The 18550-nt window shown below is 45.3% G+C and overlaps 1 protein-coding gene and 1 pseudogene across 1 annotated transcript; both read left to right on the plus strand.

Moving 5' to 3' along the window:
• The first annotated feature begins 6186 nt into the window (after positions 1-6186).
• Positions 6187-8242, plus strand: LOC123143482 (F-box/FBD/LRR-repeat protein At1g13570). Its single transcript, XM_044562408.1, has 3 exons — positions 6187-7222; positions 7319-7468; positions 7578-8242. Exons 1-3 carry the CDS (start codon positions 6290-6292, stop codon positions 7980-7982), a joined length of 1488 nt encoding a protein of 495 aa, XP_044418343.1. The 5' UTR covers positions 6187-6289; the 3' UTR covers positions 7983-8242.
• Positions 8243-8471: 229 nt separating this feature from the next.
• LOC123142426 (tyrosine--tRNA ligase 1, cytoplasmic-like) lies at positions 8472-11307 on the plus strand (annotated as a pseudogene).
• The last annotated feature ends 7243 nt before the right edge of the window (positions 11308-18550 follow it).

Here is an 18550-nt window from a genome sequence, read left to right on the forward strand (position 1 = left end):
ATTGCTTATAAGAAAATAGAAGGAGTAGTAGGAATACTACCCCCACAAAAGGGGTTGCATCACACTCAAGAGGGAACACAAGTTTTTGAGAAACTATGTGAAGTAATGAAACTTTTGCAAAAATCTCTTGAACCCCTAAAAAATGTTAGTGGAAACCTCCACCGCATGAATATGTTGATCACTCTTTGCAATAAGCGGTTGGATGCTCTAGATCTAAAGATTTCCGAATATGAGGAAAAACGCAAAGAACCCCCCGGATTTGAGCATAATTCCACTAAAAAGATGAAAACCAAAGATGACAATACCTAGATCTATTCGTATTTTATGCCTAGCTAAGAGCGTTAAACAATAGCGCTTGTTGGGAGGCAACCCAATTTTATTTTTGTTTTTTCTTTTTAGGTTCTGTTTTGCAATATATAATTCATCTAGCCTCTGGTTAGATGTGGTTTTGTGTTTTAATTAGTGTTTGTACCAAGTAAGACCTTTGGGATAGCTTACACGGTGATAGTTGATTTGATCTTGCTGAAAAACAGAAACTTTTGCGCCCAGTCCCAGAATTATTACAAATCACAGAAGCGTGATAAAATACTGATTCTTTTTTCAAGAAGATTGATATACAAATTGCCCCTGTTGTCCTAATTTTTCAGAATTTTTGGAGTTACAAAAGTATTCGAGAGTTATAGATTACTACAGACTGTTCTGTTTTTGACAGATTTTGTTTTCTATGTGTTGTTTGCTTATTTTGATGATTCTATGGCTAGTATCGGGGGGTATGAACCATTGAAAAGTTGGAATAAAGTAGATATTACACCAATATAAATAAAGAATGAGTTCACAACAGTACCAAAAGTGGTGATTTATTTTCTTATACTAACGGAGCTTATGATATTTTCTGTTGAGTTTTTTGTTGTGAAGTTTTCAAGTTTTGGGTAAGGATTTGATGGACTATGGAATAAGGAGTGGCAAGAGCCTAAGTTTGGGGATGCCCAAGGCACCCCAAGGTAATATTCTAGGACAACCAAGAGCCTAAGCTTGGGGATACCTCGGAAGGCATCCCTTTTTCGTCTTCGTCTATCGGTAACTTTACTTGAGGCTATAATTTTATTCACCACATCATATGTGTTTTGCTTGGAGCGTCTTGTATGATTTGAGTCTTTGCTTTTTAGTTTGCCACAATCATCCTGTACACACCTTTCGAGAGGGACACGCATGAATCTTGATTTATTAGAATACTATATGTGCTTCACTTATATCTTTTGAGCTAGGCAATTTTGCTCTAGTGCTTCACGTATATCTTTTTAGAGCACGGCGGTGGTTTTATTTCATAGAAATTATTGAACTCTCATGCTTCACTTATATTATTTTGAGAGTCTCTTAGAACAGCATGGTAATTTTCTTTGGTTATGAATTTAGTCCTAATATGATAGGCATCCAAGAGGGATATAATAAAAACTTTCATATAATGTGCATTGAATACTATGAGAAGTTTGATTCCTTATAATTGTTTTGAGATATAAAGATGGTGATATTAGAGTCATGCTAGTGAGTAACTATGAATTGGAGAAATACTTGTGTTAAGGTTTGTGAGTCCCGTAGCATGCACGTATGGTGAACCGTTATGTAACGAAGTCGGAGCATGAGGTATTTTTTGATTGCCATCCTTTGTGTGGAGGTCGGGATCGCGCGATGGTTAAATCCTACCGACCCTTCCCCTAGGAGCATGCGCGTTGTACTTTCCTTCGATGAATAATAGATTTTTGTAATAAGTATGTGAGTTCTTTATGACTAATGTTGGGTCCATGGATTATACGCACTCTCACCCTTCCACCATTGCTAGCCTCTCTTGTGTCGCGCAACTTTCGCCGGTACCATATACCTTCCTCAAAATAGCCACCATAACCTACCTATTATGGCATTTCCATAGCCATTCTGAGATATATTGCCATGCAACTTTCCACCGTTCCGTTTTATTATGACACGTTCCATCATTGTCATATTGCTTTGCATGATCATGTAGTTGACATCGTATTTGTGGCAAAGCCACCTTTCAAAAAAAAATCATACATGTCACTCTTGAGTCATTGCACATCCCGGTACACCGTCGGAGGCATTCATATATAGTCATATTTTGTTCTAAGTATCGAGTTGTAATTTTTTGAGTTGTAAGTAAATAGAAATGTATGATCTTCATTATTAGAGCATTTTCCCATGTGAGGAAATAAAAGAAAAAAAGAGAAAAAGAAAAAAAGAAAGAAAAAGAAAGAAAAAAATGAGAGAAAAAGAGAGAAGGGGCAATGTTACTATCCTTTTTCCACACTTGTGCTTCAAAGTAGCACCATGATCTTCATGATAGAGAGTCTCCTATGCTGTCACTTTCATATACTAGTGGGAATTTTTCATTATAGAACTTGGCTTGTATATTCCAACGATGGGCTTCCTCAAATTGCCCTACGTCTTCATGAGCAAGCAAGTTGGATGCACACCCACTTAGTTTTCTTTTTGAGCTTTCATAAACTTATAGCTCTAGTGCATCCGTTGCATGGCAATCCCTACTCACTCACATTGATATCTATTGATGGGCATCTCCATAGCCCGTTGATACGCCTAGTTGATGTGAGACTATCTCCTTCGTTTTGTCTTCTCCACAACCACCATATTCTATTCCACCTATAGTGCTATGTCCATGGCTCACACTCATGTATTTCGTGAAAGTTGAAAAAGTTTGAGAATTCTAAAGTATGTAACAATTGCTTGGCCAATACCGGGGTTGTGCATGATTTGAGTATTTTGTGTAGTGAAGATGGAGCATAGCCAGACTATATGATTTTGTAGGGTTAAACTTTCTTTGGCCATGTTATTTTGAGAAGACATAATTGCCTTGTTAGTATGCTTGAAGTATTATTGTTTTTATGTCAATATTAAACTTTTGTTTTGAATCTTATGGATCTGAACATTCATGCCATACGAATAAATATGTTAGGTAGCATTCCACATCAAAAAATTATGTTTTTATCATTTACCTACTCGAGGACGAGCAGGAATTAAGCTTGGGATACTTGATACGTCTCCAACGCATCTATAATTTTTGATTGTTCCATGCTATTATATTATCGGTTTTAGATGTTTTATATGCATTAATATGCTATTTTATATTATTTTTGGGACTAACCTATTAACCTAGAGCCTAGTGCCAGTTCCTGTTTTTCTCTGTTTTTGAGTTTCGCAGAAAAGGAATACCAAACGGAATGAAACCTTTGCGATGATTTTTCTTGGACCAGAAGAAAACCAGGAGACTTGGAGATGAAGTCGGAGGAGCCACGAGGCGGCCACAAGGACGGAGGGCGTGCCCCCACCCTTGTGGGCCCCCCCGTGACCCTCCTGACCAAATTCTTTCGCCTATATATTCCCAAATATCCCCAAACCACCAGAGGCATCCATGAAAACACTTTTCCACCGCCGCAACCTTATGTACCCGTGAGATCCCATCTAGGGACCTTTTCCCTGGCGGAGGGGCATTCGATCATGGAGGGCTTCTACATCAACTCTATTGCCCTTCCGATGAAGCGTGAGTAGTTTACCTCAGACCTACGGGTCCATAGCTAGTAGCTATATGGCTTCTTCTCTCTCTTTGATTCTCAATACCATGTTCTCCTCGATGTTCTTGGAGATCTATTCAATGTAATACTTTTTTGCAGTGTGTTTGCCGAGATCCGATGAATTGTGGATTTATGATCAGCTTATCTATAAATATTATTTGAATCTTCTCTGAATTCTTATATGCATGATTTGATATCTTTGTAATTCTCTTCGAACTATCAGTTTGGTTTGGCCAACTAGATTGGTTTTTCTTGCAATGGGAGAAGTGCTTAGCTTTGGGTTCAATCTTGCGGTGTCCTTTCTCAGTGACAATAGGGGCAGCAAGGCACGTATTGTATTGTTGCCATCGAGGATAAAAAGATGGTGTTTTCATCATATTGCTTGAGTTAATTCCTCTACACCAAGTCATCTTACTTAATGCATTACTCTGTTCTTCATGAACTTAATACTCTAGATGCAGGCAGGAGTCGGTCAATGTGTGGAGTAATAGTAGTAGATGCAGAATCATTTCGGTCTTCTTGACACGGACGTGATGCCTATATTCATGATCATTTCCTTCGATATCGTCATAACTATGCGCTCTTCTATCAATTGCTCGGCAGTAATTTGTTCACCTACCGTATTATTTGCTATCTTGAGAGAAGCCTCTAGTGAAACCTATGGCCCCCCGGGTCTATTTTCCATCATATAAGTTTCTATTTTCCATCATATAAGTTTCCAATCTACTATTTTGCAATCTTTTACTTTCCGTTCCATAAACTAAAAATATTTACTTTATCATTTATCTATCTCTATCAGATCTCCCTTTTGCAAGTAATCGTGAAGGGATTAACAACCCCTTTATCGCGTTGGGTGCAAGTTGTTTGATTGTTTGTGCAGGTATTCGGTGATTTGTGCATTATCTCCTACTGGATTGATACATTGGTCCTCAAACTGAGGGAAATACTTATCTCTACGTTGCTGCATCACCATTTCTTCTTCAAGGGAAAAACCAACGCAAGCTCAAGAAGTAGCAGTTGCTTGCAAGAGAGCTATCAAAGAGTGATGCAACCACCATGATGCTTGATTACTCCTCTTTACATGTGGATTTGTCAATATTGGAGAAACCCCAAATTACATATTCTGAGATCGATCTTGATGATATATGGGTTGATCTTCTGCAGGCTCTCCATGGACCTCCTTTGGTGTGTAAACTGCAAAGTCTTATAGATGATAATAGCCTTGATGTTGAATTTGCAAATTTGGATACTAACATTCCTAGGTACACTAAGGAAGAAGCAAAAGAGGTTATAATTTCCATATAGCTCCATATCCTCCCGGTTACAAAAATATTGTCAAATTGCAGCTACGAACCTTGCAGGCATCTGCACTAAAACGGATGCATCAGTACTCGCCAAGGAGCGAGTATGAATTTTGTTATATGATGCCGACGCATCGGAAGCTAGTACGACTCCGACTGAGCTCCACTATGGGGTGCTCCAAACCCCGGTTGGAGTCTGGTCTGACGCTCGGGGTTGATATCCCTTGGGATCCGGGTGGATGACCATATGGAGCACTGAAGCCTAGCTGTATGGCTACAAACAAAGCAATGCGAGGGAGGTAACCCGGAAGTTTGTAGGTGTCTTTCTTAGCCTTGTGTCTTGAGTCTAGATGCATTCATGATTGCATTGGCACTTTTATTTTGCTTTGACTAGTTGTTATTTGAGTTGGTTTTGTGTTGTTTTCATTGGTAAAAAAATTAGCATGTCAGTAGCCTGTTTTTGTTGCATGTCTCCTCTATTTTTTTATTGCAATATTTCTATGTGCCAAACGTGAGGAGGAAGCGCAAAAGCTTTTCATGAAGTTCTACAGCTCCAGGAGAAAAGATGGTGTTCCATACGATCTTCCCAGTTGTTTGAGCGCCCGTATGAGCTCATGGCCGCAAGAAATAGGAGATCCGGAGCAAAAGACGGCCTATTGTTCAAACACTCGCGCTCGTACGAGCGGTCATTTCACCTGGCGACCACAATGAGTATCTCCCGGAGCGGACGATGGTGTTCTATACGACCGCAACTGGCAATTTTAGTGCTTGTATGAAAGCAATAACACCTCCATGTGATTCATTTCGACGTCTGAGGTCGACGAGGTGTTTTCTAACTAATCATTTTCTTTGTAATCATTTTAAAGCTTTAAAGTTTGCCCCAACATAATTTTCTTCTTCCTTCGCCACTAATTTTCTGTCAAGACAGTACAAAGAAACTAGATGTAATAGAAATTACATCCATATTCGTAGACCACATAGTTTTAATACAATGATAAAGTGATTTGTTTGAAATAAACATGCACAGGGTGGTGCTTCTCACCGCAATAAATTGCTGAAAAATAACCAATAAGTTGGGAAGAAATTTTTTTAGTAGAAGTTCAGAATAAAATCACAATACGGGTCTTCTATTTTTTCTAGAAATATCACATTGCAACTGGTGGCTCACACAAACAACTAAGGGAGAAGGCCCAGACCGCTCCGGCCCACCGACGCGAAACCCTAGCAAGTGGAGTACAGTGAGACCAAATCCATTTCCCTTTTGTTTTTATTACTCCCCATCTCAGTTCTCACTGGTCGGTCGGACGGAAGGACACACACCTGCTCCCCCCAAAGGAAAACCCACACCTTTCCCCTCTCCCGTCGCCGCCGCCGCCGCCGTCGCCGGGCGCCATGTCGACGGGCGACATCGCCTGCCTCGAGCACGTCATGGACTGCTGCCTCCCGGCCTCCCCGGTCTCCCCCAACGCCCACCTCTCCGCCGCCACCTCCTCCACCGACGGTGAGGACCGCATCAGCCCACTCCCCGACACCCTCCTGCGCAACGTCGTCTCCCGCCTCCCCGTCAAGGACGCCGCCCGCACCGGTGCGCTCTCGCACCGCTGGCGCGGGCTCTGGCGCGCCACCCCGCTCGCCCTCGACGACGCCCACCTCCTCCCGTCCCCCGTCCCCGCCGCCACATTGGTGTCCCGCGTCCTCGCCTCCCACCCCGGCCCCTTCCGCGCCGTCCGCATCGCCGAGATCCCCATCGACGAGTCCAACGAGGTGGCGCTCCTCCCGGAGTGGCTCCGCCACCTCGCCGACAAGGGCGTGGAGGACCTCACCCTCGTCAACCGCCCCTACTCCTTCGACGTGCCCGTGCAGCTGCCTGCGACCCTCCTCCGCTGCGGCGCCTCGCTCCGCCGCCTCTACCTCGGCGTCTGGCTCTTCCCCTTCACCACCGGCCTCCCGCGCGGCCCCGACGTCTTCCCCCACCTCCAGGATCTCGGCCTCTGCCACGGCATCACGGAGGAGCGCGACCTCGACTACGTGCTCTCCTGCAGCCCCAAGCTGGAGACCCTGGCGCTCATCTCCAACTACGGCTACCCCGACCGCGTCCGCATCGGCAGCCGCAGCCTCCGCTGCGTGCTGCTCTGGCATTCCTTGGCCGACGAGGTCGCTGCCGTGTCCGCCCCAAATCTGCAGCGCATCATTATCTACTGTACGCACCCCAGTGAGGATGGCGGGGTCATCAGGGTCAGGATCGGCCATGCTCCCCAGCTCGCCGTGCTCGGCTACTTGGACACGGCCACCCACGAGCTTGAGATCGGCAACACCATCATCAAGGTAGTCCTATTTTCCCAAATCTTTGAGTGTTATGCTATCTGGTTTGATTTGCATCGGATTCTAGCATCAATTGATCAATGTTGCGATGATGTGCAGGCTGGGGTGACAAAGGTTTGCCCAAATACAGTGGTTCCAAGTGTGAAGGTGTTGGCTCTGAAGGTCCGTTTCAGAGTGCCCAAAGAAGTGAGAACTTTGCTGTGTTTCTTGAGATGCTTCCCTGGAGTAGATACCTTACACATCATGGCTGTGAGTTTTACCCTGTGGCTCTATCTCTCTCTCTGCATTCAAAATTACCATTTTTCTACTGCTTGCATTCCATCGTTGGCTCGCTGAGTTGCGTGCTTTGATTTTGCAGTCCGACAACGACACCGACCACTACGATGACCCGGGTGAAGTCAAGCCCAGCGACATGCTCAAGTCCACATTCTGGCAGGGGGTCAGTCCGATCAAATGCGTGAAGTCGCGCGTCCAGAAGCTGGTGTTCGACCAGTTCACTGGGGGCACGAACCAGGTTGAGTTCCTGAAGCTGGTTCTTGGGGGAGCTGTGTTGCTGCAGAAGGTGATTGTCCTGCTGGCCGGCCCGGATTCTCTCTCCATTCGTGAGGCCACGAGCAAGCTGCAGCCGTTGGCTTCCAAGAGAATGTGGGCGAGTAAGGTCTCGGGCAGAACTTCCTTGGAGGTCCGTGGGCGCGCGGCAGGTCAGGTTTGGAGGTATGACGAAGCGTCTGATCTTTCTATCGGAGACCCGTTTATCTCTTAAGCCGGTATCGACGGATCGTTTTCATTGGCTGCTAGCGCATTATCGTTTGAATGGCGTGTTTCCTTGTGAAAGGGAGCTAGCATTAGCCATTAGGTAGCAGCTTTTTTGGGGGTGTTGGGGATTTGGGCTTAGCAACGGAATGTCGTGCAAGACTTCTCATGACTTGGATATGTTGTTACCTGCACCTGCATGCAATGTGTTACTATTGTTGTGAGTTGCGCATGTTGTTATCTGAATGATAATTTCTGCATTCGATGTGATTTCCATGGGAGCAGTGTTTCCATGTTCTGTGGCTGTGGCTTACACATGTTGGTATCTGCACTCAGTGTGATCTTCATGGTCTTACTTATGTTCTGATTGTTGATGTTACACCTTAGTTTGCTTCTAGTGTTTTTCTTCAGCTCATGTTGAGTCACGCCGCTGCTGGGATTCATCACTTGATCTATTGTGCGTGGGCTCTGGTTTTGTACATCAGTTCGCAAGGTGGAAAATGTTGGGTTATTGATTTCCATGTATGATACGTGAATCTTAAACCTGCTGCATCCTGGGTTTGCATGGATGTCGGTTTACTGTTTTGCTACTGGTCTTCCTTAAGTTTGACTGCTCCAGTTTGAGTGCTCACCATGATGCCTCATTCTAGAGTAAGACTTGGTTAACCATTATTTGTTTTCCGCGATTTAGAAATGTCAGGTTTGCTGAAATTTGGTCTTTTCTTGTGTATGCTAGCCTTTAAATGGGAAATCAAGATAATGCCGCATATGTGTTTTTTGTTCTTGATTTGAAAGACACAACTTCTTCCATGGTTCCACCACCAGTCTGAACTGTTCAACAGCAATGACGGGGTGTGTGAGATGTACTGGCTCTCCCCAAGACACTGGTACTCCTGAAATGGTGCTTCGATTTGAATCTCCATATAATTTTTTCCCTCTGCTAATCTGGGGCATAACTTGAAATAACTGATGCCTACTCAGCGTGGAAGTTGCTGCGGTGAGAACAGAGAGCATCTCAGGAGTACCGGCGTAGGCATCAGTTAACTTATCTTGCGGCATTTCTGTGCCTCTGGAGTTCATTCTGCAGCACTTCGGTTGTTTGTTCTTGTCTTAGTATACGGGAGGTTATCTGTTTGAGTCGCCACGGCGCCTATCTTTTTTTCCGTGAATAGGCATCACACATTGCTGTGATACTTGTTCTTCTTGGCTTTGCCTGAGTTAGAACCATGAGCTGCAGCTGTTCTTTTTCCATCTTTGTTAAACTTGATAAGTACTCTAGATTCTTATAATATCATCATTCAATTGATTTGTTGCATGCTCCTGTCTCCGTATGATCTATGGGCATTAAGGTGTCTGTTCTTGCACTACCGTACCCGAAAAATGTGTCGCCTGGAAACTGTACGACATTGCCTTGAGTTTATATATATCCACAGTTCAGTAAACTGAACTTATATGATTCTGTTCAAGTCTGACAACGTCATTGAAAAGTTCAGGCATCGTTGGAAAGTGTTCATGTAAAAAAAATTGCGAATTCAAAAGGTTGTTAATGATTTGTAAAAAGTTTGAAAAAACAATTCGTGGATTTGAATTTATTTCGTGATTTTAAAAAAGTTCACAAATTTGGAGAACGTTCGCGGATTTGCATGAGTTTGACTTTTTTGCGGATTTGAAAAAGAGGAAAGGAAAACAGAAACGAAAAAACCGAAAAGAAAAAGGAAGATGAAAAAAAAACAAAAAACGGCTCAGGAAAGGTTCTAGAACCTTCTGAAAGCTGGTAGGGGTGAAAACCGGAATAGGCCGGCCCATATAGCGCAGGGCGCTAGTGTCCCAGGGATGCGTTTGGTCTCCGTCCCATTGGGCCTAGATCTCCGGACGTGGCAACAGAAAAGCTCGCCTCCGCCGCCCGGAAAACCTCGTCGCCTCGTCATCTCTCCTGCGCAACTCAGAGCTGGATTCAGACTCGTCGCCCGCCGCCCCTAGCCGCCATTACCGACGGTACGGTTCAGATTCGTCGCACAAAGGAAGCCGAGGATTTTAGCCGCCACTGCCCTCAAAACTTGAATCCGATCACCCGGAAAAACTCGTCTTCCCTGAGGCTCCGCCACACGTCTACCGGCGACAGGTTTCAACTGCCCTTCCGCCGGTGGCTGCAAGAAATCCAGTTTCGCCGGCCATGGAAAATTCAAGGGAGGCGACCATCAGCGCTGCAGGGAACGCTGTTCCGATGAGTTTGGACGAGAGGTTCACAACAATCAGGAGCATCGGGCTGGAGAGCGCTGACGAGGACGAGCTCATGACGCTTCTGGATAGGAAGGCCGCCCCTATCTGCTACGTCTGGTGCGACCCCTCCCCATGGGTACACATCGGCCAGGGGATCATGATGGTGTTCAACGTCAACAAGCTCATCAAAGCCGGCTGCAGGGTCAAGATCCTGATGGCAGATTGGTTTGCTCATATACTCCGCAAATCCGACGACCTAAGCAAGATCCAGGCCATCGGACGCTACATGATCCACATATGGAAGGCGGCGGGCCTGGACCTCGACGGGGTGGAGTTCGTGTGGCTATCGGACGAAGTAAATGGCCCGGCCTCCGGCTAGTACTGGGCGCTTCTCATGGACGTTGCCAGAAACAACACCTTGAGGAGGACGGTCCGGTGCTGCGGCATTGAGGAGCCACCCGTGGAGTACCGAGAGCTCGTCAAGCCGCATGAACGGGGCGATGTGGTGGGCGTGAGGGTCGTCCACACCTGCATGCAGTGCGCTGCCGTGTTGTTCCAGAAGGCGGACATATGGCTGCTGTCCATGGATCATGAGGAGGGCCAGCCGGATGTCGGCACACTGACCAGAGAGTACTGCAGAGACATGAAGGGTGAAGATCATGGACCTATTATTCTGTCCCATAATAAGCTCCCCAATTTGATTTTAGACCATGAACATGTTAAGATACAAGATCCAATGTTTGGCATTTTCATGGAAGACGAGGAGCGAGATGTACTTGTGAAAATAAGGAACGCTCACTGTCCTGCGAAAGTTGCAGAAGGCAACCCGTGTCTGGAGTACATCAAATATATTGTGATTCCGCGGTTTGGATGCTTTGAGGTGCCCGAGAAGGAAGAGGAGAGTGGTGGCATTAGCAGGACGTTTCAGAAGATGGAGGAGCTTATCGCTGATTATGAAAGTGGCGCTCTGCATCCCGCCAAGGTGAAGCTGGCCCTTACAGACGAACAAGATTATGAACACTGTGCGTCGCCACTTCACCGACAACAGCAAAGCCAGAGATCTGAAGCAAGCTATGAAGGTGTACTACATTAATCAACCAGTGTTGTTTGCATAACTCTGGAGTACTCAGGGGTCATATCTCGTTTAACTTATGCCTTTAATTAGGGATCACAATATGCTAGAGAAACTCTATATTTATAGTCATTTCTTTAAAAGATACTAGAAGCAATGTGACCCATTTTGTGAATAGTTGATATATGGTATGAAACAAATTTCTTTTGTGCAAAAAAAAAGTTTAGGAGCTCAACATTTCGATGTTACGCCGCGTGAAGATACATATGTCTAAAATGCAGTTTGTCCGTATAGGCTGCTGTTCTGTTAGAGAGGCTGTTGATTTCCCACGTGAACAAGATCAGGCAGGAGGTTGAGGGCATAGTAGCTGAAGACAGCAATAGTTCTTCCATCCATGTGTCATCTAGGACTGACAATATTGATATCCTTTTACAGCTCACACGAGGAGGATATCCCAACGCGACTATCTAACATTCAGTGTATGCATTAGCTTCTTTATTTTATTCCACAAAGGTGGCCAAATAGTACAATTGGTCTATGATGGTTCCTTCATCAGCATCGATTGATCACCTAACCACAAGATCAAGACGGAACATGTTTTGCAGAAACAAGAAGGTCGTACAAAATGATCGAAGGGCGCGGAGATATCAACCAATACTCTATATATGTAAACAATTCCATTTTCTGTTTAAACAAAATTGGAAAGTGCAAAATGAAGGACGGATGAGCTAACATCGGCCCACATTCAGCCTGGACGGTATGTGCACCGCTTCTCAACCGGCAGGTGGGCAACCGTCGTGTGGGCTATGCGTACCACACGATGACCCTGGCCCTCCCCCAAGCCGCCGCCTATACAAATGCCGGCACAACTGGACGACGGGTTCGGCGAAGATGGCCTCTCCGCCCAACACCCGCGCGGAGCTCGCCACGAGGAGGATCAACACCATCACGACCATCGAGACCACCGCCGAAACAAACTTAGGTCGCATCATCGAACTAATGTGCTTTGCAATTCAGCAATAGTGTTGTTTGTGATAGAGATGCACATAGAGGGGGTATAGAAATTCAGATGCATGGAGTTTCACGACGTTGACGGCCCCCTCGCGAATCTCTACTCCTAATGTCTCAGTTGGTAGTCTCCGCCGGTTAATTTTCGTCCCACCTCCCCTGGTTTATTTTTGTCCTCCCTCCCACCTCGCAGGAAGGCACGTCGACTAAAAAAAACCCAGCGATCCCTCCACGTTCGTCGATCAAAGGACAGAGCTCCCGTCGCACCAGAAAAAAAGGCTGAAAAAAACCTACGAAAATTAACCTATGAAAAAAAACCAACGATCGCTCGCACGTACGAGCGAGGCCTCCTACTCGTTCGGCGCCGCCGCCGCTCCATCCCTTCGTACCCCCTCCGTTCACTTTTGTAAGTAACAACTCAAAATAGGTTGTTTTGCTTGTTGTATGAAATGTCTTCAAGGTCTTATAAAAGTGAACAGAGGGAGTAGTTGGGATTATACGAGAGAGTGCCAGATCCGGCCCGGGAACCGCCGTAGAGCCTCCACCTAGCAGAGGAGCAGCAGCATCCACCGGCCACACAGCTCGCGTTGCCGCACCGCAAAATATCGAGGGCAGGGGCACCTAGCAGAGAAGCGCGCGGCAAGCTCGTCACCATCCAAGCCCCGGCCCCTTTCTCGTCGGGCCATGGCGGCGGCGGTCGATGGCACCCGGAAGCGCGGGGCGGCGGCCTTCCTGGACGACCCCTTCGAGGTGCTGCAGGCGAAGCGGGGCTGGTGTTCACCGTCTGCTGCCGCGGCCGCGGTCGCCGACCTCGGCATCAACATTGAGTTCGACCCCGTCGAGGCGCTCCAGTTCGTCTTCCCCGGCGCCGATCTGTTGTGGAACGTAGTAATTTCAAAATCCTACGCACACGCAAGATCATGGTGATGCATAGCAACGAGAGGGGAGAGTGTTGTCCACGTACCCTCGTAGACCGAAAGCGGAAGCGTTATAACAACGCGGTTGATGTAGTCGTACGTCTTCACGATCCGACCGATCCAAGTACTGAACGTACAGCACCTCCGAGTTCAGCACACGTTCAGCTCGATGACGTCCCACGAACTCCGATCCAGCAGAGCTTCGAGGGAGAGTTCCGTCAGCACGACGGCGTGATGATGGTGATGATGATGCTACCGACGCAGGGCTTCGCCTAATCACCACTACGATATGACCGAGATGGATTATGGTGGAGGGGGGCACCGCACACGGCTAAAAGATCAATGATCAATAGTTGTGTCTATGGGGTGCCCCCTGCCCCCGTATATAAAGGAGCTAGGGGGGAGGCGGCCGGCCAAGGAGGAGGGCGCGCCAAGGGGGGGAGTCCTACTCCCACCGGGAGTAGGACTCCTCCTTTCCTAGTTGGAGTAGGAGAAGGGGGAAGGAGGAGAGAGAGGGGAAGGAAAGGGGGGCGCCGCCCCCCTCCTTGTCCAATTCGGACTAGAGGGGGAGGGGCGCGCAGCCTGCCCTGGTCGCCCCTCCTCTTCTCCACTAAGGCCCAATAGGCCCATTACACTCCCCGGGGGGTTCCGCTAACCCCCCGGTACTCCGGTATATGTCCGAAACCTCCCGAGACACTTCCGGTGTCCGAACATAGTCATCCAATATATCGATCTTTACGTCTCGACCATTTCGAGACTCCTCGTCATGTCCGTGATCATATCCGGGACTCCGAACTACCTTCGGTACATCAAAACACATAAACTCATAATACCGATCATCACCGAACATTAAGCGTGCGGACCCTACGGGTTCGAGACCTATGTAGACATGACCGAGACATGTCTCTGGTCAATAACCAATAGCGGAACCTGGATGCTCATATTGGTTCCTACATATTCTACAAAGATCTTTCTCGGTCAAACCGCATAACAACATATGTTGTTCCCTTTGTCATCGGTATGTTACTTGCCCGAGATTAAATCGTCAGTATCTCAATACCTAGCTCAATCTCATTACCGGCAAGTCTCTTTACTCGTTCCGTAATGCATCATCCCGTAACTAACTCATTAGTCACATTGCTCGCAAGGCTTATAGTGATGTGCATTACCGAGAGGGCCCAGAGATACCTCTCCGACAATCGGAGTGACAAATCCTATTCTTGATCTATGCTGATAACCCACAAGTATAGGGGATCGTAACAGTTTTCGAGGGTAGAGTATTCAACCCAAATTTATTGATTCGACACAAGGGGAGCCAAAGAATATTCTCAAGTATTAGTAGTTGAGTTGTCAATTCAACCACACCTGGATAACTTAATATCTGCAGCAAAGTATTTAGTAGCAAAGTAGTATGGAAGTAACGGTAACGGTAGCAAAAGTAACAGTAGCAGTTTTGTAGTGATTGTAACAGTGGCAACGGTAAAGTAACTAAGCGGAGAACAATATGTGAAAAGCTCGTAGGCACTGGATCGGTGATGGAGAATTATGCCGGATGCGATTATTCATGTAACAGTTATAACATAGGGTGACACAGAACTAGCTCCAATTCATCAATGTAATGTATGCATGTATTCCGAATATAGTCATACGTGCTTATGGAAAAGAACTTGCATGACATCTTTTGTCCTACCCTCCCTGGCAGCGGGGTCCTATTGGAAACTAAGGGATATTAAGGCCTCCTTTTAATAGAGTACCGGACCAAAGCATTAACACATAGTGAATACATGAACTCCTCAAACTACGGTCATCACCGGGAGTGGTCCCGACTATTGTCAGTTTGGCGTTGCCGGATCATAACACATAGTAGGTGACTATAGACTTGCAAGATAGGATCAAGAACTCACATATATTCATGAGAACATAATAGGTTCAGATCTAAAATCATGGCACTCGGGCCCTAGTGACAAGCATTAAGCATAGCAAAGTCATAGCAACATCAATCTAAGAACATAATGGATACTAGGGATCAAACCCTAACAAAACTAACTCGATTACATGATAAATCTCATCCAACCCATCACCGTCCAGCAAGCCTACGATGGAATTACACACGCACGGCGGTGAGCATCATGAAATTGGTGATGGAGGATGGTTGATGATGACGATGGCGACGGATTCCCCTCTCCGGAGCCCCGAACGAACTCCAGATCAGCCCTCCCGAGAGAGTTTAGGGCTTGGCGGTGGATCCGTATCGTAAAACGCGATGAATCCTTCTCTCTGATTATTTTCTCATCGAACACGAATATATAGAGTTAGAGTTGAGGTCGGTGGAGCTCCAGGGGGCCCACGAGGCAGGGGGTGCGCCCAGGGGGGGTAGGCGCGCCCCCACCCTCGTGGACAGGGTGTGGCCCCCTGGCCTTGATTCTTTTGCTAGTATTTTTATTATTTCCAAAAATAATCCCCGTGAACTTTCGGGTCATTCCGAGAACTTTTGTTTCTGCACAAAAATAACACCATGGCAATTCTGCTGAAAGCAGCGTCAGTCCGGGTTAGTTCCATTCAAATCATGCAAGTTAGAGTCCAAAACAAGGGCAAAAGTGTTTGGAAAAGTAGATACGACGGAGACATATCAACTCCCCCAAGCTTAAACATTTGCTTGTCCTCAAGAAATTCAGTTGATAAACTGAATGTGATAAAGAAAAACTTTTACAAACTCTGTTTGCTCTTGTTGTTGTAAATATGTAAAGCCAACATTCAAGTTTTCAGCAAAGATTATGAACTAACCATATTCACAATAACACTTAGGTCTCATGTTTACTCATATCAATGGCATAATCAACTAGCGAGCAATAATAATAAATCTCGGATGAGAACACTTTCTCAAAACAATCATGATATGATATAACAAGATGGTATCTCGCTAGCCCTTTCTGAGACCGCAAAACATAAATGCAGAGCACCTTTAAAGATCAAGGACTGACTAGACATTGTAATTCATGGTAAAAGAGATCCAGTCATAGTCATACCCAATATAAATTAATAGTAATGGATGCAAATGACAGCGGTGCTCTCCAGCTGGTGCTTTTTAATAAGAGGGTGATGACTCAACATAAAAGTAAATAGATAGGCCCTTCGCAGAGGGAAGCAGGGATTTGTAGAGGTGCCAGAGCTCGGTTTTAAAATAGAGATGAATAATATTTTAAGCGGTATACTTTCATTGTCAACATAACAACCAAGAGATGACGATATCTTCCATGCTACACACATTATAGGCGGTTCCCAAGCAGAATGGTAAAGTTAATACTCCCCCACCACCAACAAGCATCAATCCATGGGCTTGCTCGAAACAACGAGTGCCTCCAACTAACAACAACCCTGGGGGAGTTTTGTTTGCAATTATTTCGATTTGGTTTGCATAAAGCATGGGACTCGGCATCCCGGTGACCAGCCATTTTCTCGTGAGTGAGGAGAGGAGTCCACTCCTCTTGAGAATAACCCACCTAACATGGAAGATACATACATCCCTAGTTGATACATGAGCTATTCGAGCATACAAAACAGAATTTCATTTGAAGGTTTAGAGTTTGGCACATACAAATTTACTTGGAACGGCAGGTAGATACCACATATAGGAAGGTATAATGGACTCATATGGAAAAACTTTGGGGTCTTAAGGGATTGGATGCACAAGCAGTATTCCCGCTTAGTACAAGTGAAGGCTAGAAAAAGACTGGGAAGCGACCAACTAGAGAGCGACAACAGTCATGAACATGCATTAAAATTAATAAACATTAAGTGCAAGCATGAGTAGGATATAATCCACCATGAACATAAATATCGTGAAGGCTATGTTGATTTTGTTTCAACTACATGCGTGAACATGTGCCAAGTCAAGTCGCTTGAATCATTCAAAGGAGGATACCACCCTATCATACCACATCACAACCATTTTAATAGCATGTTGGCACACAAGGTAAACCATTATAAACTCCTAGCTAATTAAGCATGGCACACGCAACTATAATCTCTAATTGTCATTGCAAACATGTTTATTCATAATAGGCTGAATCAGGAATGATGAACTAATCATATTTACAAAAACAAGAGAGGTCGAGTTCATACCAGCTTCTCTCATCTCAATCAGTCCATCATATATCGTCATTATTGCCTTTCACTTGCACGACGAACGATGTGAATAATAATAATAGTGCACGTGCATGGACTAAGATGGAATCTGCGAGAATTCAATAAACAGGAGAAGACGAGGCAATATGGGCTCTTGGTTAAATCAACAATAATGCATATAAGAGCCACTTTAACAATTTCATCACGATCTTCTCCTATCGACCTCCAAAGAAAAGAAAAGAAAAGAAATAAAACTATTTACACGGGAAAGCTCCCAACAAACAAAAGAAGAACAGGAAATCTTTTTGGGTTTTCTTTTAATTACTACTACTACAAGCAAGAGAGTAAACTAGCTAAAAGCCACAACTAATTTTTTTTGTTTTTCTTAAGGTTTTTCAAACACACAAGAAGAAAGCATAAAAAGGAAAATAAACTAGCATGGATAGTACAATGAAAAAGTATGAGCACCGACAACTAGCATGAGTGTGTGAACATAAATGTAATGTCGGTGAGAAATACGTACTCCCCCAAGCTTAGGCTTTTGGCCTAAGTTGGTCTACTGCCACGGCTGGCCTGGCGGATATCCAAAGTTATAGCTGGGGTCGTATTGAGATGAAGCCTCAGGTTGCCACTGGTTAGCCATCTCCTCCGGATCCCACTGGTAAACAGACTGTCGTGAAGGAACAAATTGTGGTTCCGGATCTGGCTCTGTAACTGGTGTGGGGTTTCGGTAGGCGTGAATGGCCTCCAGCGGAACAAGGTACTTGCCTGCAGACAAGTCAAACAAGGAAGGAGCGGGCAAAGTGATAGTCTCAGGGTGATTTTTATCAAATATCAGCTTGTACTTAAGCATCTTTTCCTTATTCTTAACGATAAAATCATGTTCTACCATACTATTATAGTCTAGAAAAACAGGAGGCAGCAACTTTTCTTCTTTCTCATAATGTCTAATAGGTATGTTAAAATGTGCAACGAGGAGCGAAGCGAATATACCTCCCAAGATGGGGCCCTTAGTACGGTTAAGATTTAACCGCTTTGCAACAATAGCGCCCATACTTAATGTGTCATCACGGAACAACGCATGGCACAAAATAACAATATCAGGGGCACTAAGGTTGCCACAGTTTCCGCGACCAATTAAGCATCTACTAGCAAATATTGCAAAGTAACGTAGAACAGGAAAGTGTATGCTAGTAATTCTTGCGTCGGAAACCTTCCTAGTTTCCCCTACAACAA

This window comes from Triticum aestivum, chromosome 6D, assembly GCF_018294505.1.
Source record: "Triticum aestivum cultivar Chinese Spring chromosome 6D, IWGSC CS RefSeq v2.1, whole genome shotgun sequence".
Taxonomy (NCBI): domain Eukaryota; kingdom Viridiplantae; phylum Streptophyta; class Magnoliopsida; order Poales; family Poaceae; genus Triticum; species Triticum aestivum.

What these genes read in the sequence shown, in the direction of transcription:
- LOC123143482 (XM_044562408.1), top strand. Translation starts at nt 6,290, where the DNA reads ATGTCGACGGGCGACATCGCCTGCCTCGAGCACGTCATGGACTGCTGC. An exon ending in TCGGCAACACCATCATCAAG is followed by an intron (nt 7,223 to 7,318) that starts GTAGTCCTATTT and finishes GATGATGTGCAG; the next exon opens with GCTGGGGTGACAAAGGTTTG. An exon ending in ATACCTTACACATCATGGCT is followed by an intron (nt 7,469 to 7,577) that starts GTGAGTTTTACC and finishes TTGATTTTGCAG; the next exon opens with TCCGACAACGACACCGACCA.